General features: G+C 40.3%; 1 protein-coding gene across 1 annotated transcript; it reads left to right on the plus strand.

Annotated features, from left to right (window-relative positions):
• Positions 1-1,106: 1,106 nt before the first annotated feature.
• Positions 1,107-16,374, plus strand: cox6a1.S (cytochrome c oxidase subunit 6A1 S homeolog). The gene is given in 3 exon segments (NM_001093881.2): positions 1,107-1,235; positions 1,404-1,546; positions 16,136-16,374. Coding segments are annotated over 3 exon segments (333 nt in total). The 5' UTR covers positions 1,107-1,135; the 3' UTR covers positions 16,226-16,374.
• The last annotated feature ends 2,367 nt before the right edge of the window (positions 16,375-18,741 follow it).

Genomic DNA, 18,741 nt, shown 5'->3' on the forward strand with positions numbered 1-18,741 from the left:
TAGTCAGGAAACAGAAAATAAGATTGAACTATGGTATTCACCAGGATGATCTTCTGAAAATATGCCCTTATTAATTCCAGTTTTCTAAAATTTAGGAATGATTCAGTAAGTGATGTGCCGGTCAGGAAAAACTTAACCCACATCCAACCCTAACCCCCAAAACCATAACCCACAGTACACCGATCCTAACCCAGCAAAATGTTTTAATTTTAGGACCCACACCCAACCCACACGTGCAGATCAGTTGTGCTTGTCACAAAAAAAGCCATATCTCAGAAAACACAGCCACTACAATATTGTAGTACCCCAGTGAGACCCACAACCAACCTGCACCTGCTATGGACATCCAAAATTCAGCCCAGACCTGCCCAACCCACAGGTTTACCCGCACATGACTAGATTCATTATTTTGCCAAGTAGCCAACTTGCAGCATGGCTGAAACTGTAATTTGTTTACTACACAGAAATCTTCCATTTTTTATAATGATAAACACATCCTCACTTGTGTTTCTTACAATAAATGGTTGTAAATTGCTTGTATTGGATCCACACTGCAAGTGAATGCCTGTTCATTTCATCCAGTAAAATCACATTAATCTGCAGTTTCATAATATAACAAATATGAAGTAAAAGTGATAACATCTTAGAACATTTCCATCACATGGATGTTTTTTTCTCATATCCAGTTACTCTAAAATACAACAAATACATTTTTGCCCCAGGAAACATAACAATGCACCAAGTCACCTGAACTAAGAAAAAGGCTTATTGTGCCAAGCTGAAGCTGCAAAGCAGAGGTGGGAGTAAAAACAAATAGTGCCTGTTCTAACCAAAGGCCCCACCAAACAACTTACTGTAAGATTTACTGCATTGGTTTTTAATGTCCTTTGTGTAAAATATAAAGTTTCAATGTCATCTGTGTTTTTTTTATAGTCAAATCAAGCAAAACCTATCCTATGTGCAAACATTCCTCTGTTGCTTTTTGTTCCCTCCTTAGGCATGCGCATAATAAATTTCGCCAACGCATGCGCAGTCTGCTAATCCCTCATGATTTAGACGTGCATGCGGATGTCACAGCCGCATACATTTATTTTAGGAGCGTCACGTCCGCTTCTGGACAGACTTCACGGACATCATGGCTTCTTTAGGAAGGCTCTCCGGAATTCTTCGCCGTTCATTGCCCATTCGCGGGAGACTTTTTTCCGCAGCTGCAGAGCAAGAGCATGCCGGGGCAGGTAAGGAGATGCGGATGTACTTCATAGACGGGTGTGCAGCCATGTTGTTGGAGGTCACCTTCAGTTGTCCTGAGGCCTTTATTGCTGTCAGTGGCTGCGGTTATTACAGGATGATCTTGTCATGCCGTCCTAAACGCTCTCTTCTTCGATGATCTTGCATTTCCTCAGTTCGTACCTGGAAGATCCTGAGCTACGTTGTTGCTTTGCCCGGGGTGGCAGTTTGTATGTTGAATGTCTACTTGAAGATGCAACATCACTCCCATGAGAATCCCGAGTTTATTCCATACGAGCATTTAAGAATCCGCACAAAGGTGAGAGGCGCTCCATCTTGTATTACATTAAACCCAGCTTCATGTCTACTGGTCTAGTCAGCCAGCAGGTAGCATGCCATGCTCACAATGAGAATTAAAGAGTAAAAGAATTAGTCAAACCTGCTTGGCATGTGTTTCATCCCACTAAGTTTGTGCCACTATGATTGGATCCAATTAGCAAGTGCAGCTACATGTGCAGTATAGTAATCTGCTGATATTGCAAATGCGCCTTGCAAGATGGCTGCACTGTGTAACTTAAAGGACCAGTAACATTAAAAAATTTTTTTTCAAAATTCGTTAGTATAGAATGAAAAATCAACACCTAGGCAAATAAAACTTTTAGATTGCAAAGCCTTTATTAAAGGACCAGTAACATAAAAAAAAATGTTTAAAAATTCGTTAGTGCACAACGAAAAATAAACACTAAGACAAAAGAAACTTTTAAATAGCAAAGCCTTTATTAAAAAATAACTTACAGAATGTCCACTTCCTGTCTGCTTCAGAAACGGCGAAAAGGCAACCATCCATCCTGCAACAATCAATTTCTTCTCCCTGGCTAGTCACTGACAGGCATCGCTTTCATCCACCTGCTGCTGTGTGTCTGTGGCTGCTGCTCCTGCTGTGTGCCCGTGACTGGCTGCTGACACTGCTCCCTGCGCTGACTCTGCCAAGCCGTCCCTTTCCCATGGTCCGAGCGCAGCCGACACTTCAGTACTGGTGGCGGCGTAGTGCAGGAAGCGGAGGGGTAGCGGCTGGGGCAGGGAGTGGTGGAGGCCCGGGCAGTCCGCAGCTCGGCGCTACCACCTGTGACTGCCCCAACTGCCATGAAGCTGAGGTTCTGTCCCGCCGGTGCCGGCGATTCATGTGCAGCAGCTGCGCCAATGAGTGCACAAAGCTTTCTGTGGCCAATGAGTCACTGTTGCATCAGCCTGGCGCTGAGTGTTTTTACGCCGCCACCAGTACTGAAGTGTCGGCTGCGCTCGGACCATGGGAAAGGGACGGCTTGGCAGAGTCAGAGCAGGGAGCAGTGTCAGCAGCCAGTCACGGGCACACAGCGGGAGCAGCAGCCACAGACACACAGCAGCAGGTGGATGAAAGCGATGCCTGTCAGTGACTAGCCAGGGAGAAGAAATTGATCGTTGCAGGATGGATGGTCGCCTTTTCGCCGTTTCTGAAGCAGACAGGAAGTGGACATTCTGTAAGTTATTTTTTAATAAAGGCTTTGCTATTTAAAAGTTTCTTTTGTCTTAGTGTTTATTTTTCGTTGTGCACTAACGAATTTTTAAACATTTTTTTTTATGTTACTGGTCCTTTAAGAGATAACTTACCAAAACTCCACTTCCTGTCCTCTTCTAAAACGGCGAAAGGGCGACCATCCATGCAGCGGTGTTCAACTTCTCCTCCCTGGCTATTCTCTCTGCAGCGCTTCCCCTATTCCCAGCAGTCGGACTTTGAATCCAGCCTTTCCTCGTCCTGCGAAGAAGAAGAGGAGGAGGAGGGCAGCCTCTGCCTCTCCAGCGGTAAGTGTTGTCTACAGGCGCACCGATCTGCTGAAGAATATCCCCAAGCGCATGGATCAGTGCGACGTGGAGAAGCTGCGCAAACACAAGGCTTTCCATGCGGCCAAGTGCACTCTCCAAGTGCACAACTCCTGGCATTCCGCTCCGCCTTTGAGCCAGGAGTGCTAACGTAGCCCGCAATCGTAGCGCATCGACAGATAGCAAGTGGTTTGGCGCTACAGGAATCTAAAATTGCCGCCTTCTCCTGCAGCAGCAGGGACTGCCAGCCCCAGGCACACTCAGGTGGGAACATCACGGGAACAAGGGGTTTGTCCATGCGCTTGTGCACTGTAGTCCTGGGGATATTCTTCAGCAGATCGGTGCGCCTGCAGACAACACTTGCCGCTGGAGAGGCAGAGGCTGCCCTCCTCCTCCTCTTCTTCTTCCTCGCCGGACGAGGAAAGGCTGGAGTCAAAGTCCGACTGCTGGGAATAGGGGAAGCGCTGCAGAGCGAACCTCTGCCTCCTTCACATACTGTCACTAGAATAGCCAGGGTGGAGAAGTTGAACACCGCTGCATGGATGATCGCCCTTTCGCCGTTTTAGAAGAGGACAGGAAGTGGAGTTTTGGTAAGTTATCTCTTAATAAAGGCTTTGCAATTCAAAAGTTTTATTTGCCTTGATGTTTATTTTTCGTTCTATACTAACGAATTTTGAAAAAAAATTTTTTAATGTTACTGGTCCTTTAATACAGTATAGGGTTACTGTGCCTTGGAAGACCGGGGCAATTGTCATAGAAGATGCGCACTGACCACCAAGTTAGCGATTTGACTCTGTGGATGATGCTCAATTTATTGGCACCCCAAGTATTCTAACCTTTAATTAATTAATGTCTTAAAGGTGAACAACCCCTTTAAAGGAGAATTCAACCCTGAGTAAAAAAAAAAAAAAAAAACCTGTACCCCGGTAGACCCCCCCCCCCCCCCCCGGCTAACTGCCCCGAGCAAGTGCCCTATACTTTATACTTACCCCTCGGCGCAGCTGACTGGGAGATCGGTATGCATGCGCAGTTTGGAGCAGTTTGCCGGTTTGCAACAACTACACATGCTCCAAATTGGCCAGAAATTGCCGATCTCCCAGTCAGCTTACCGAGGACCCAAAAGATGGATGCGTGGAACTACACTGGCAGAATCTGCGCAGAGCGGTAAGTATAAAGTATAGGCCATTTCCCTGAGGGGGGGGGGGCAGTTAGGCTGGGGGGTATGGTTTTTTTTTTATACAGGGTTGAATTCTCCTTTAAAGTAGGTATATGAGGATAATAAGCGGAGCTCACCCATTTGGCGTCTAGGAAGCACGTCTCCCCTCCAGCGGCATCCCACGAGAACTCCACAGGTGCAAGCAATCTCAATTCACATGGAACAATATGAGCTCTATCACTGCAGGCGCTCAGCCGGAGAAAATAGGGAACGTATGAACTTGCAGTTAAGCCTACACGTTTCGTGCCCAGAACACTTCTTCAGAGCTAAATTCGTAGCAGGTGAACTCCCCTTTAAATACTGTGATAAATCCACCCCCTACACGTATGGATGCAATTAGTGATATATTTGAATAAAATGAGTAAAATACCCATTTAACATTTTTTGTGAATCTATCACTAGCAAACCTGAGTCCCAATCATATTTCAATGGTGTATTTAAATGTGCAAAACCGTGTTTCATATATCGGTACTACCTCCAGTATATTAATAAATAGTATCTTCTCTTCACAACTGTTAATGTACAAACAACATCCCACATTTTTCGTTCACTTCGTTGTCCCGTAAAAGAACTTTCATCATCCATATATATTTCCTATTCACTGTAACAAAATCACGAAACAAATGTTAGTGGAAACAGTATGCTAAAAGAGTTACATATGTAGCAAACTAAAAGAACAAATTGTATCTCTAAATTTGGAACTACCAGCGTATAGCACTTAATAATTTCTCAATACAGCATGTATTTGATTATATATATATATACAGTGGTGTGAAAAACTATTTGCCCCCTTCCTGATTTCTTATTCTTTTGCATGTTTGTCACACGAAATGTTTCTGATCATCAAACACATTTAACTATTTGTCAAAGATAACACAAGTAAACACAAAATGCAGTTTTTAAATGAGGGTTTTTATTATTTAGGGAGAAAAGAAATCCAAACCTGTGTGAAAAAGTAATTGCCCCCTGAACCTAATAACTGGTTGGGCCACCCTTAGCAGCAATAACTGCAATCAAGCGTTTGCGATAACTTGCAACGAGTCTTTTACAGCGCTCTGGAGGAATTTTGGCCCACTCATCTTTGCAGAATTGTAGTAATTCAGCTTTATTTGAGGGTTTTCTAGCATGAACCGCCTTTTTAAGGTCATGCCACAACATCTCAATAGGATTCAGGTCAGGACTTTGACTAGGCCACTCCAAAGTCTTCATTTTGTTTTTCTTCAGCCATTCAGAGGTGGATTTGCTGGTGTGTTTTGGGTCATTGTCCTGCTGCAGCACCCAAGATCGCTTCAGCTTGAGTTGACGAACAGATGGCCGGACATTCTCCTTCAGGATTTTTTGGTAGACAGTAGAATTCATGGTTCCATCTATCACAGCAAGTCTTCCAGAAGCAGCAAAACAACCCCAGACCATCACACTACCACCACCATATTTTACTGTTGGTATGATGTTCTTTTTCTGAAATGCTGTGTTACTTTTACGCCAGATGTAACGGGACGCGCACCTTCCAAAAAGTTCAACTTTTGCCTCGTCGTTCCACAAGGTATTTTCCCAAAAGTCTTGGCAATCATTGAGATGTTTTTTAGCAAAATTGAGACGAGCCTTAATGTTCTTTTTGCTTAAAAGTGGTTTGCGCCTTGGAAATCTGCCATGCAGGCCGTTTTTGCCCAGTCTCTTTCTTATGGTGGAGTCGTGAACACTGACCTTAATTGAGGCAAGTGAGGCCTGCAGTTCTTTAGATGTTGTCCTGGGGTCTTTTGTGGCCTCTCGGATGAGTTGTCTCTGCGCTCTTGGGGTAATTTTGGTCGGCCGGCCACTCCTGGGAAGGTTCACCACTGTTCCATGTTTTTGCCATTTGTGGATAATGGCTCTCACTGTGGTTCGCTGGAGTCCCAAAGCTTTAGAAATGACTTTACCAGACTGATAGATCTCAATTACTTTTGTTCTCATTTGTTCCTGAATTTCTTTGGATCTTGGCATGATGTCTAGCTTTTGAGGTGCTTTTGGTCTACTTCTCTGTGTCAGGTAGCTCCTATTTAAGTGATTTCTTGATTGAAAACAGGTGTGGCAGTAATCAGGCCTGGGGGCGAGTACAGAAATTGAACTCAGGTGTGATAAACCACAGTTAAGTTATTTTTTAACAAGGGGGGCAATCACTTTTTCACACAGGCCCATGAAGATTTGGAGTTTTTTTTCTCCCTTAATAACGTAAACCTTCATTTAAAAACTGCATTTTATGTTCAATTATGTTATCTTTGAGTAACAGTTAATGGTTTTTGATGAGCAGAAACATTTAAGTGTGACAAACATGCAAAAGAATAAGAAATCAGGAAGGGGGCAAATAGTTTTACACACACACACACACACACACACACACACACACACACACCCGCACACCCGCACTCGTCGTTAAAAGCTGTGTGTAGATCATAAAATCCAAAAGTTTACACGCACACCGAAGTTGATATAAATGTTACTTTATTAGGAAGTCATTAATTATATTGCATCAACGTTTCGGTTCGGAATCTAGAACCTTTCTCAAGATGCTTTTCCCTCTAATAAGATGTATTCCAGTTACAAAATTTAAAACTTACTCCGCCCAGGTACTGACATGGCAGCTCCTGATAGGAGCAGCATGATTTGCAATAGTTAAAGTGCTCAATACATATATATACATGTAATCAAAATAAGAAAACAAAAGGAAACAAATAATTCACACTAAATAAACACCATGTATCATATTTTGGAGGACCAAAAGATGTTTAGGATGCAGAGAACTATCGTTTATCAAGAAAGCAATTAAATTAACAATATTCATTTAACCCTCGTGGTGCTAGTGTATCTAAAGTTTTAATCCAGAAGCATTCACGCTGCAGCAACAACCGTGAGCGGTCTCCTCCCCTACGTGGCATGGGGACATGATCAATCCCCATATACTTAAAGGTGGGCAAACCATGCCCCATCTCAAGGAAATGTTTAGCAACAGGCTTAGAAGTTTTATTGTCCCTGAACGCCGTATTAATGGCCGACCTGTGGCCATCCATACGAAGTCTCAGCGCCATGTCTGTCTTGCCGACATATGACAATCCACAAGGACAAGTAATTAAATAGATCACGTGAGTAGTAGTACACGTGATATGATGGCGAATCGAGTACCGCCGTCCCGTATGAGGGTGAACGAAACTTTTACCTGGGGTCATATATCGGCAAGACAGACATGTAGGACACTTAAAACAACCTAATTTTTTTTGAAGGAAGCCAAGTAGGATCAACATTTTGTGTAGTATAACATTGTACTGGGTCATTTAAGACTAGCAAGTCTCTCAAATTTTTTCCCCTGCGATAACCAAACATCGGGGGCTTAGGACTTATTTTATCGAGTTTAGGGTCTGCTTTGATTATCTTCCAATTTGAGCGCATAGCTCAACAAATTGAAGGTGACAGGCCATTAAATTGAGTAGATAATATTAAACTATTCTTATCCCCTTGGTTAGTATTCACTGAGGAAACTCTCTGTCTAGCAAGACTAAGGGCTTTATCCAAATCTTTTTTATAATAGCCCCTTTCCTGGAACCGTTCTGTCATTTGTGACAGTTGTACCTCACATTTACAGGAATCAGAGTTGTTTCTTAACACTCTACAGTATTGTGATAATGGCAAAGATCATTTTAGGGCTGGAGCATGACAGCTCGAGGCGTGTAATAAAGTGTTACGATCAGTTTTTTTACGAAACAACGTGTATTCCAAACGAGATCCGTGTAAGGACAAAAACAAGTCCAGAAATTCCAGTTCACTACCACATGTGGATGTAAATTTGATGGTATCTGAACATACGTTAAGTTCACTTATCATATTATCAAAACTCTGTGTTGCCCCTCTAAATCAACACAATATCATCGATAAAACGTTTGTACATAACGATATTATGATGAAATTTAGACAAAATGTGGGTCACCTCAAATTGAAACATGAATAAATTTGCATATGCGGGGGCCATTGGGGCCCCCATCGCTGTGCCAGATATCTGTTGGAAAAATTTTTCTTCAAATCGAAAATAATTATAATTTAGGCACATATTCAATAATTCAATGACAAACTCTATTGGTGGACCCACATAATTGTCTACCTCTTTCAATGTTTTTTCAACCGCAGCAAGACCCTCTTGATGCTGTATGCTTGTATACAAGCTAACCACATCAACAGTGGCCAGCAGTAGGGACTCATCATCTGGAAAAGTCAGAGAATTGATATAAGCAAGAAAATGGGGCGTATCCCTTAGATAAGATTGTGTCGACTGTACAATAGGTTGTAACACCTGATCAATGTAAATCCCTAGTGGGTGTAGTAAACTATTTCTCGCAGACACTATAGGCCTCCCCGGAGGTGACACCAGACTTTTGTGCACCTTGGGGAGGGCATATAGGATTGGACAAATTGGAAAGTCCTGTTTTAGAAATTCATACAATGGCAAAGTGATCCAACCATTATTGAGAGCAATGGAAAGATAATTATCAATGACCTTCTTAAACAACTTAACAGGATCTGAATCTAGGCGTTTATATGTTCGATCATCAGAGAGCTGTTTTAGAAGTTCCTCTCTGTAATCATTATAATTAAGGATCACAATTCCTCCGCCTTTATCCGCAGGGCGGATTACTATAGATTTATCTTGACTTAATGTGTTAATAGCCAAATATTCAGTCCTGGTTAGATTGTTATAAGACTTATGTCCAACACTTAATTGATCCACTTCTTGATCAATCGCCTGTTTGAATAATTTAATTGCCACATTCTGTGTGGGCGGACAAAAAGTACTTTTAAGTTTTAATGTATCAATGTTATGAGTCTCATTCGGTTGAAAATCTCCAAAATATTCATGCAAATTGAGCTTTCTTATAAATCTAAAAAAGTCTATGTCCCATTTAAATCTTTCGAATTTCGTAGTGGGCACATAAGATAAGCCTTTTTGCAAAAGAGAAAGTTCCGCATCGGTCAAGGTGTGTGCTGACAGATTAAATACTGATGTTGTTACTGCTGGCCTGATCTCCCTCTTCTTACCCCTCCTCGTGGGGTACCTTTTCCTCGATTTGTGGAGGGTGGAATTGGTGGGCGAGCTTGTATCGTAGCTTGCTCTAAAAAACCTTGAGGCTTGTGTCAGACCACTGGCAACCTCATTGCTTCGTGTACCGCTGCCCGTTAATACAGGGTTCTCGTCAGGTTCGGAATCGCCAGAACTGGAATCAACTGTTTGGAGAGTGTGTGGCCTCACACGACGATCTTTAAACCGTCTAGGTGTATATTTAAACGTGTGATTTATCTCCACTGAGCCAACGGTAGACCCTATGAGTGGCGTAATCCTCATTGACCTTGTTTAACTTTTCCCTTTTAAAACGCAAGATGTCTGTTTTATACGCATCAACTTGCGCATTGGTAGTGGACAAAATATCCCTAGAGGATTCCGACATTATCAAAGCCTGATGCTCGTGTTCAAAGGATAAAAGGGACTTACGTGCCTTGGTGAGTTCGCCCGACACCTCCTCAATAACCAGCACCATAAGATCTAACGAGCACCGATTCAGGACTCCTGTCCATTTTTTACAGAAGTCTGGATTCCATCGGCCGATCGTCGGCATGTTACGGATCCGGATACCTCGCGGGATTTTTTTGGCTCTGTAATAATCGGAAAGAAATAAGCCGTGTAGGTCTAAATTGATCACGCGTTGTTTCAACCGCGTAAGTTCTTTGCCGACATCTTTGATATTGGTGCTGGTAGGGAGTTCCGTCTGTGTGCCTGCCCATAGAACACGATCCGCATCGGCTTCAGATACATGCCAGGTTTCAGCATAGTCTGATAACAAGCCTGCTCGCTCTGCAAAGTCCTCCATTCTCAGCCAAGAAGTATAGAAAAAATTGTAACAGATTAAATTCAAAAAACAAAAAAAGAGACGGTGCTGGGCCAATCCATCCAATCTCTGACAGAATAAATATCCACCATTAAGGTCCGCACTCGTCGTTAAAAGCTGAACTCGGGTGCTGTGTGTAGATCGTAAAATCCAAAAGTCCAAAAGTTTACACGCACACCGAAGTTGATATAAATGTTACTTTATTAGGAAGTCATTAATTATATTGCATCAACGTTTCGGTTCGGAATCTAGAACCTTTCTCAAGATGCTTTTCCCTCTAATAAGATGTATTCCAGTTACAAAATTTAAAACTTACTTACTCCGCCCAGGTACTGACATGGCAGCTCCTGATAGGAGCAGCATGATTTGCAATAGTTAAAGTGCTCAATACATATATATACATGTAATCAAAATAAGAAAACAAAAGGAAACAAATAATTCACACTAAATAAACACCATGTATCATATTTTGGTTTTACTAAGGGGAGGGACTATATGTGCTAGTATTTAAGGAACTAAATAAGAGAGACTAGTTGGATTCTGCCTATGACTAAGTGCTGGGTAAGCATGAAACGCGTTAGGCGTTAGAGGGATTACTATACATGTTTTTTAACTACTGATGTGAATAAAATATATTTTTTTATTGAATAGCATGTTTTGGAGAAATTATTGAGATTGTCATATTTTGGAGGACCAAAAGATGTTTAGGGCAGCGATACACGAAGCAATGAGGTTGCCAGTGGTCTGACACAAGCCTCTCAAGGTTTTTTAGAGCAAGCTACGATACAAGCTCGCCCACCAATTCCACCCTCCACAAATCGAGGAAAAGGTACCCCACGAGGAGGGGTAAGAAGAGGGAGATCAGGCCAGCAGTAACAACATCAGTATTTAATCTGTCAGCACACACCTTGACCGATGCGGAACTTTCTCTTTTGCAAAAAGGCTTATCTTATGTGCCCACTACGAAATTCGAAAGATTTAAATGGGACATAGACTTTTTTAGATTTATAAGAAAGCTCAATTTGCATGAATATTTTGGAGATTTTCAACCGAATGAGACTCATAACATTGATACATTAAAACTTAAAAGTACTTTTTGTCCGCCCACACAGAATGTGGCAATTAAATTATTCAAACAGGCGATTGAACAAGAAGTGGATCAATTAAGTGTTGGACATAAGTCTTATAACAATCTAACCAGGACTGAATCTTTGGCTATTAACACATTAAGTCAAGATAAATCTATAGTAATCCGCCCTGCGGATAAAGGCGGAGGAATTGTGATCCTTAATTATAATGATTACAGAGAGGAACTTCTAAAACAGCTCTCTGATGATCGAACATATAAACGCCTAGATTCAGATCCTGTTAAGTTGTTTAAGAAGGTCATTGATAATTATCTTTCCATTGCTCTCAATAATGGTTGGATCACTTTGCCATTGTATGAATTTCTAAAACAGGACTTTCCAATTTGTCCAATCCTATATGCCCTCCCCAAGGTGCACAAAAGTCTGGTGTCACCTCCGGGGAGGCCTATAGTGTCTGCGAGAAATAGTTTACTACACCCACTAGGGATTTACATTGATCAGGTGTTACAACCTATTGTACAGTCGACACAATCTTATCTAAGGGATACGCCCCATTTTCTTGCTTATATCAATTCTCTGACTTTTCCAGATGATGAGTCCCTACTGCTGGCCACTGTTGATGTGGTTAGCTTGTATACAAGCATACCGCATCAAGAGGGTCTTGCTGCGGTTGAAAAAACATTGAAAGAGGTAGACAATTATGTGGGTCCACCAATAGAGTTTGTCATTGAATTATTGAATATGTGCCTAAATTATAATTATTTTCGATTTGAAGAAAATTTTTTCCAACAGATATCTGGCACAGCGATGGGGGCCCCAATGGCCCCCACATATGCAAATTTATTCATGTTTCAATTTGAGGTGACCCACATTTTGTCTAAATTTCATCATAATATCGTTATGTACAAACGTTTTATCGATGATATTGTGTTGATTTGGAAGGGCAACACAGAGAGTTTTGATAATATGATAAGTGAACTTAACGTATGTTCAGATACCATCAAATTTACATCCACATGTGGTAGTGAACTGGAATATATATATATATATATATATATATATATATATATATATATATATATATATATATATATATATATATATATATATATATATATATATATATATATATATATATATATATATATATATATATAACCTGAATCAGACGCTTGCACTCTAAACCAGTCTTCCATGAACGTGGGTGCTGGGTCAAAGTGTTTATGTAAAGTTCAAGAGGACCCGCACACCTTGGTTAGTGAACTAAAAATTTCTTTATTTTTCAAACTTATGCATATATATATATATATATATATATATATATATATATATATATATATATATATATATATATATATATATATATATATATATATATATATATATATAAAAATTTAAATGGGTATTTTACAAATTTTATTCAAATATATCACTAATTGCGTCCATACGTGTAGGGGGTGGATTTATCACAGTATTTAAAGGGGAGTTCACCTGCTACGAATTTATCTCTGAAGAAGTGCTGTTTCTTCTGGGCACGAAACGCGTAGGCTTAACTGCACTTTGATTGCCACTGTTTATCACATTGTTTGCTTGAATAAAGCTTTATTTGATGAAGTTCATATATTCCCTATTTTCTCCGGCTGAGCGCCTGCAGTGATAGAGCTCATCTTGAATTCTCCTTTAAAAGGGTTGTTCACCTTTGAGTTAACTTTTAGTATGACGTAAGAAGCGATATTCTGAGATAATTTTCAATTGGTTTTCATTTTTTATTATTTGTGGTTTTATCAGCTCTCCAGTTTGCTGTGTCAGCAATCTGGTTGCTAGGGTCCAAATTACCCTAGCAACCATGCATTGATTTGAATGAGAATATGGAATATTAATAGGGGAGGGTCAGAACAGAAAGACGAGTAATAAAAAGTAGCTATAACAATAAATTTGTAGCTTAACAGAGCATTTGTTTTTAGACGGGGTCAGTGACCCCCTTTTTGAAAGCTTGAAAGAGTCGGTAGAAAGGCAAATAATTCATAACTATATAAAATGACCAATTGAAAAGTTGCTAAGAATTGGCAATTCTATAACATACTAAAAGTTAACCTGAAGGTGAACCACCGCTTTAAGAATAGTAGTTTTTACCAGTAACAATGCTATATAGCTCAAACATTCAAAGCTGTTGTTGGACGCAGCAACAAGCAAAATGGAAGGTTTTTGAGCTGCAGTGTTTAATCTGCTAATACACCACCCCCTCTCTTTCTCATACAGAAATCCGCTTTTGTTTTAACAGCTTTGTCAGTTAAAGGGGTGTTCACCTTTAAATTAACTTTTAGTATGTTATAGAATGGCCAATTCAAGGCAACTTTTCAATTGGTCTATTATTTATTTCTTATAGTTTTTAAATTATTTGCATTCGTCTTCTGACTCTTTCCAGCTTTCAAATGGGGGGGTCACTGACCCCACCTAAAAAAAACAAATGCTCTTTTAAGGCTACAATTTTGCTACTTTTAATTTCTCATCTATCTATTCCTATCTATTCAGGCCTTTCTTATTCATATTCCAGTCCCTTATTCAAATCAGTGCATGGTTTCTAGGATCATTTGAATAAAATGCTAAATAACTAACCACAAAGAATAATAAAAAAAAAAATGAAAACCAATTGCAAATTGTCTCAGAATATCACTCTCTACGTCATACTAAAAGTTAATTTAAAGGTGAACAACCCCTTTTAATTAGTGTGCGCGTTGTTTGTCTAGATAAATAACTGCCTTTCAATATAAGATCCATCACAAAGCTGCAAACAGATTGCTGAGAGATGACTCTTTAATTTGATCATTTTCACAATAATTTAATTTATATTTTGTGTGGTGAGGAGCTATTTGTTGGACATCCCTTGTGCATACAATTAATAACTTTTTTTTTTTTTGTCTTGGACTGGTGCTGCCTTAGGTCAATGGGGAAAAAATGGCCCTGGCTTCCTACTAATGACTGTCATGCTGCCAGTTTACCACCTTCTCCTAGCAAATACTTGCTTGGGCAGGCAGAGTAAAGTACAAATCACTAGGGAACACCCCCAGTCAGTTTTCCTTCCTTCAGGGGCAGCCATTTTTCTTTCATATTAATTGGGAATCCTATCCTCTTACAGCTGATGCATGCATGATCATGTAGAGGTTGTTTTAAAGATATTAAAGGGGGACCTTTTATACTAACAATCCTATATTTTTTTTTATATCCTGTTATTGAAGCCAAATACACCTTACTTACACAATATATTAACATTTTTCATTGTCTTGTAGTTCACAATCATAGAAAACCGATAACATCCATTATGTGGACACTGTTAGTAAGTCAAGCTTTGCAACATCCCAAACTCTTGTGTATGCACATACCTATGCTAACACAATTATAAACCGTAAGTAGAGAGGGAAGATGTGAGGCGTCCGTGACATTTACTGCAGAATGGAAAATTATTTCTACCGCGGGCATAGATGCAATAAATGATTGACAGCTGAGATTTGTTAATACATTTTACAACAGGTATGGCTGTTTTTACCAAAGAACTTGGGTTTAATTTGAAAAGAATGTGTATTATGTAGCTTTTTATATCTACGTGACGGATCACCCTTTAAACGGATCCTGTTTCAATTTGTGTTTGAACATGCCTGAAAATAATGTAAACATGTGTAAAGTGGTTGTATTTTAGCCAGGGATTAAGATAGCACAGTTGTCTCCTAAGAACTATTAAAAATATCCTCTGCACTCTCTCTTTAAATCTGACCTCACACAGGCTAATAAAAGCTGCCCAAAGGCAAAAGGCACAGGACTTTATATTTTCTATGTGCGACCGTTCTAATAATAATGAAGTGTAAAGTGTAATTTTTCACCTTCTAAAGCAGCCCTGGGAGGGGGGTCACCGACCCTGTAAACTGTTCTAAATGGATACATTTAGTTGATACATTTCTTATCTTTGTCCCTGCTGAGCAGAATCTCTAGAGTTTCATTACGGGCAGATGTTAGAATTGATACAATAGTTGCTAATACCAGAGATGCTGGTGAGAAATGTATCAACTAAATCTTGTAACCGTTTAGAATCTGCACCTGAATTACTCAGCTGCCAGACTGAAACACCAGAGACAAGAACATTCAACTTTAAACTTAGTAAAAAATAAATAATGGAAAGTATTTGAAAAAAGTCTTTATTTCTGGGGAACAATCTAAAAACAACTGAATTGAAAAAAAGTGTTTGGAAGGTGGAAAACCCCTTTTAAAATGCTTTTTTTTTTTTTTTTTGGTGGTACTGTTCCTAATATATTTTCCATGTTGATTGAAAAATATTAAGTACACAGCATTTTATCACTGCCAAAGCTCAAAAATATAAACCACATCCTTTGGTAATTCTAAAACACAATCAAAGTTAAACTACATAAACCAAAAACAATTTAAAAACCTAAACCAACTTACTTACTAATTGAACCTGGCATATAGCCGTTAAATACACACCAAAATTAACTAAAGTATTGATTCTCTTGTTGCCAATTAAAGTAACTGCCGATAAACTACATACCCAGGTTTAGGGTTACGGTATTGCCTAGCAATGTGCTGTTCCAAATCACTAACAGCAACAGGGTTGAAATCTTCATCATGCCATACTTGCAAAGGGTGTTACCCTCCAATAGCTGTTTAGCAAGCTAAACCAGCTATTGTTGAACAGCTATAATACAACCTAAATAGTGGAAGGATGGTGGGTGGAGAGACTAGTAGTTTGAAATTTTAAGGGGCTTCTGCTTTACACCACCATGGTAAAAACCGCATACATTTTGCTGATAACTTTTATTTTTTTTTCCTCTCACCAGAGATTTCCATGGGGTGATGGAGACAAGAGTCTGTTCCACAATGCTCATGTAAATGCTCTTCCCAATGGCTATGAAGAATCAGAACATTGAAGTTGGTGACCGTTTATCTGTCAGACCAGTGTTTTGTGGACCCAAATGGAATTTAGGGATCAAGCTTCTGTAGTTACGGCTGTAAATTCCCTTCTGAGCTCCTGCCACAATTGTGGTTGTTTTAAATAAAATATGTTCTGTCGACAAGAGTAAGCTTTGTGAGAGTATTTGTCTCTGGATTGAAGAGGAATACTTATTTTTATTTTGAGTTTTTTGTGTGGAGTTATGTCTCTGAGCAGATCCTGCTTACTTGTAAGTTACATCTCAAACTTTATTTTCCATTAATGTCGCCATGTCATAAATAGCACGGTTTCCCTACAAGAAAGGTAGTCAAGTGTTTGATTGGAGGGTGGTTTCTACATTACATTAGGTTTCTAGAAAACTTATATTGTGCAATTTAGTCTCTAAAGAACAGACTCGGACAGAACTGTTCCACTTGGTAAACTTTCCAAGAGAAAGCCATGGAATTATGGGACAGACTAAGTAGAGGATATGAGACTGAATGCATCAAGCTAGCCTACGATAAGGCGGCAGCATTAAAGCGATTCTGACACGGTCCTATAAAAATCATAGGAACGTGTCAGCATGAAGAAAATGCTGCAAGGAATATTTCCCCCGCAAAGGCCCCCCCACAAAGCCGCCCCCAGCCCTGCGCACCTTTCACAGCCGACTCGATCACACTACTGACTGATCATCTGGGTTGCTTCACTGACACAGGGCTGGGAACGGGGCAATCCTTCCATAGGCTGAAGTCCTGTTTTGATTTGTAATCAGCCTATGGAAGGATCGCACCTCCCCCAGCCCTGCGTCAGTGAAGCAACCCAGAAAATGTACGAAACAGTTGAGATTTTGTAGGAGGGTTGGGGGTTTGCGGGGGCTGGGGGCAGCTTTGCGGGGGGCTTTGAGGGGAAATATTTCTTGTGCAGCATTTACTTCATACTGACACGTTCCTATGATTTTTATAGGAACGTGTCAGTATCACTTTAAGAAATAGATCTGAGCTACTATTGACATCAAATAACACAAAAATGAAGGTCAATTGAAAAGTTCAACTGTCCAACTGGAATTTTTTTTCTGGCCTATATAGTGGATGGCTGATAGCAAAAGCCAGTGTTGACTTTTCTTTTTATAAAAACCACACTCTATACTCACGTTAATGGTGGTACTATAGCAAAAGAACCAAATGGTGCTCACTGCAGGGATATTACTCATGCATATGTGAGAAAAGTTTGTCATGATTCCTCCTCCCCTGTGGATAGTGGAGCAATTTCCAGCACATGATTACACACCTTGGGGACCTCAGTAATATGTATTTCTAAATGCTAACAAATCCCCACCAGGTTCACCTCCCACAGGCAGAATATGGTGCACACAGGCACAGCATGGCACACACAGATAGGGTAGAGCAGGCAGAGTAGGGTAGGAGATTCAATGTAGACATGAACAGCACCTTCTTAATGTAATGAAAGGCCTTTCTTCAAACACGGCACAGACCAATTGTAGCTACAATTGGTCTGTGCCGTGTTTGAATAAAGGCCTTTTATTACATTAAGAAGGTGCTGTTCTTGTCTACATTGAATCTTCTACGGTGTGGGGTGGCCACCAATGAAGGTGCACCAGAAATAGTGGAGGAGTTGTGTGCTGACAAAGAACTACTAAGAGTAGTGTAGGAGACAGGGAAACCTATCCGGATCACTCTTAAAGGAAAATTATACCTCCAAAATGAATACTTGAGCAACAGATAGTTGATATCAAATTAAGTGGCATATTAAAGAAACTTACCAAACTGGAATATATATTTCAGTAAACATTGCCCTTTTACATCTTTACCCGTGAGCCACCATTTTTTGATATTCTATGTGTTGCCTCAGAGATCACCTGACCAGAAATACTACAACTCTAAGGGCAGGGCTACACGGACGTTTTTGGCGCGATCTGCCGCGACAATTCCTACGACAATTCGCATGCAATGGAGATAAGAGAGAGAAATGTAGGATGAAGACGCTGCGTCTGCATCCGACAGTCGTGTCGCTTCAGATCAACGCTGCAACTTCATCCAACATGTCTGTCTTACCTTATTTCCATCACATGCGTTTTGTAGCAGCGCATTGGATCGAGCCGAAAACGTCCCTGTAGCCCTACCCTAACAGGAAGAAGTCTCGAAGCAAAAGTCAGAACTCTTGTCTGTTAATTCGCTCATGTGACCCATCATGTATGGTTTGTGTGTGTGCACTGTGAATCGTAGGATTCCAGGGGACGGCCTTTATTTTTTTAAAATGGCAGTTTTTCTATTTAGGATTACCCAATGGCTCATACTACTAAAAAGTATATTATGTGAAATTGTTTATTTACATGAAGCAGGGTTTTACATTTGAGCTGTTTTATGCAATACCATTTTATAGAGACATTGTTTGAGGGGTATAGTTTTCCTTTAAGACAAACCACATTTACAGTGACACAATGGCAGTGCTGATCTTACAGCGTCTGAGGTGTGAAGAGGGGAACAATGTCGGCAC

The sequence above is a fragment of the Xenopus laevis genome, chromosome 1S (assembly GCF_017654675.1).
Source record: "Xenopus laevis strain J_2021 chromosome 1S, Xenopus_laevis_v10.1, whole genome shotgun sequence".
Taxonomy (NCBI): domain Eukaryota; kingdom Metazoa; phylum Chordata; class Amphibia; order Anura; family Pipidae; genus Xenopus; species Xenopus laevis.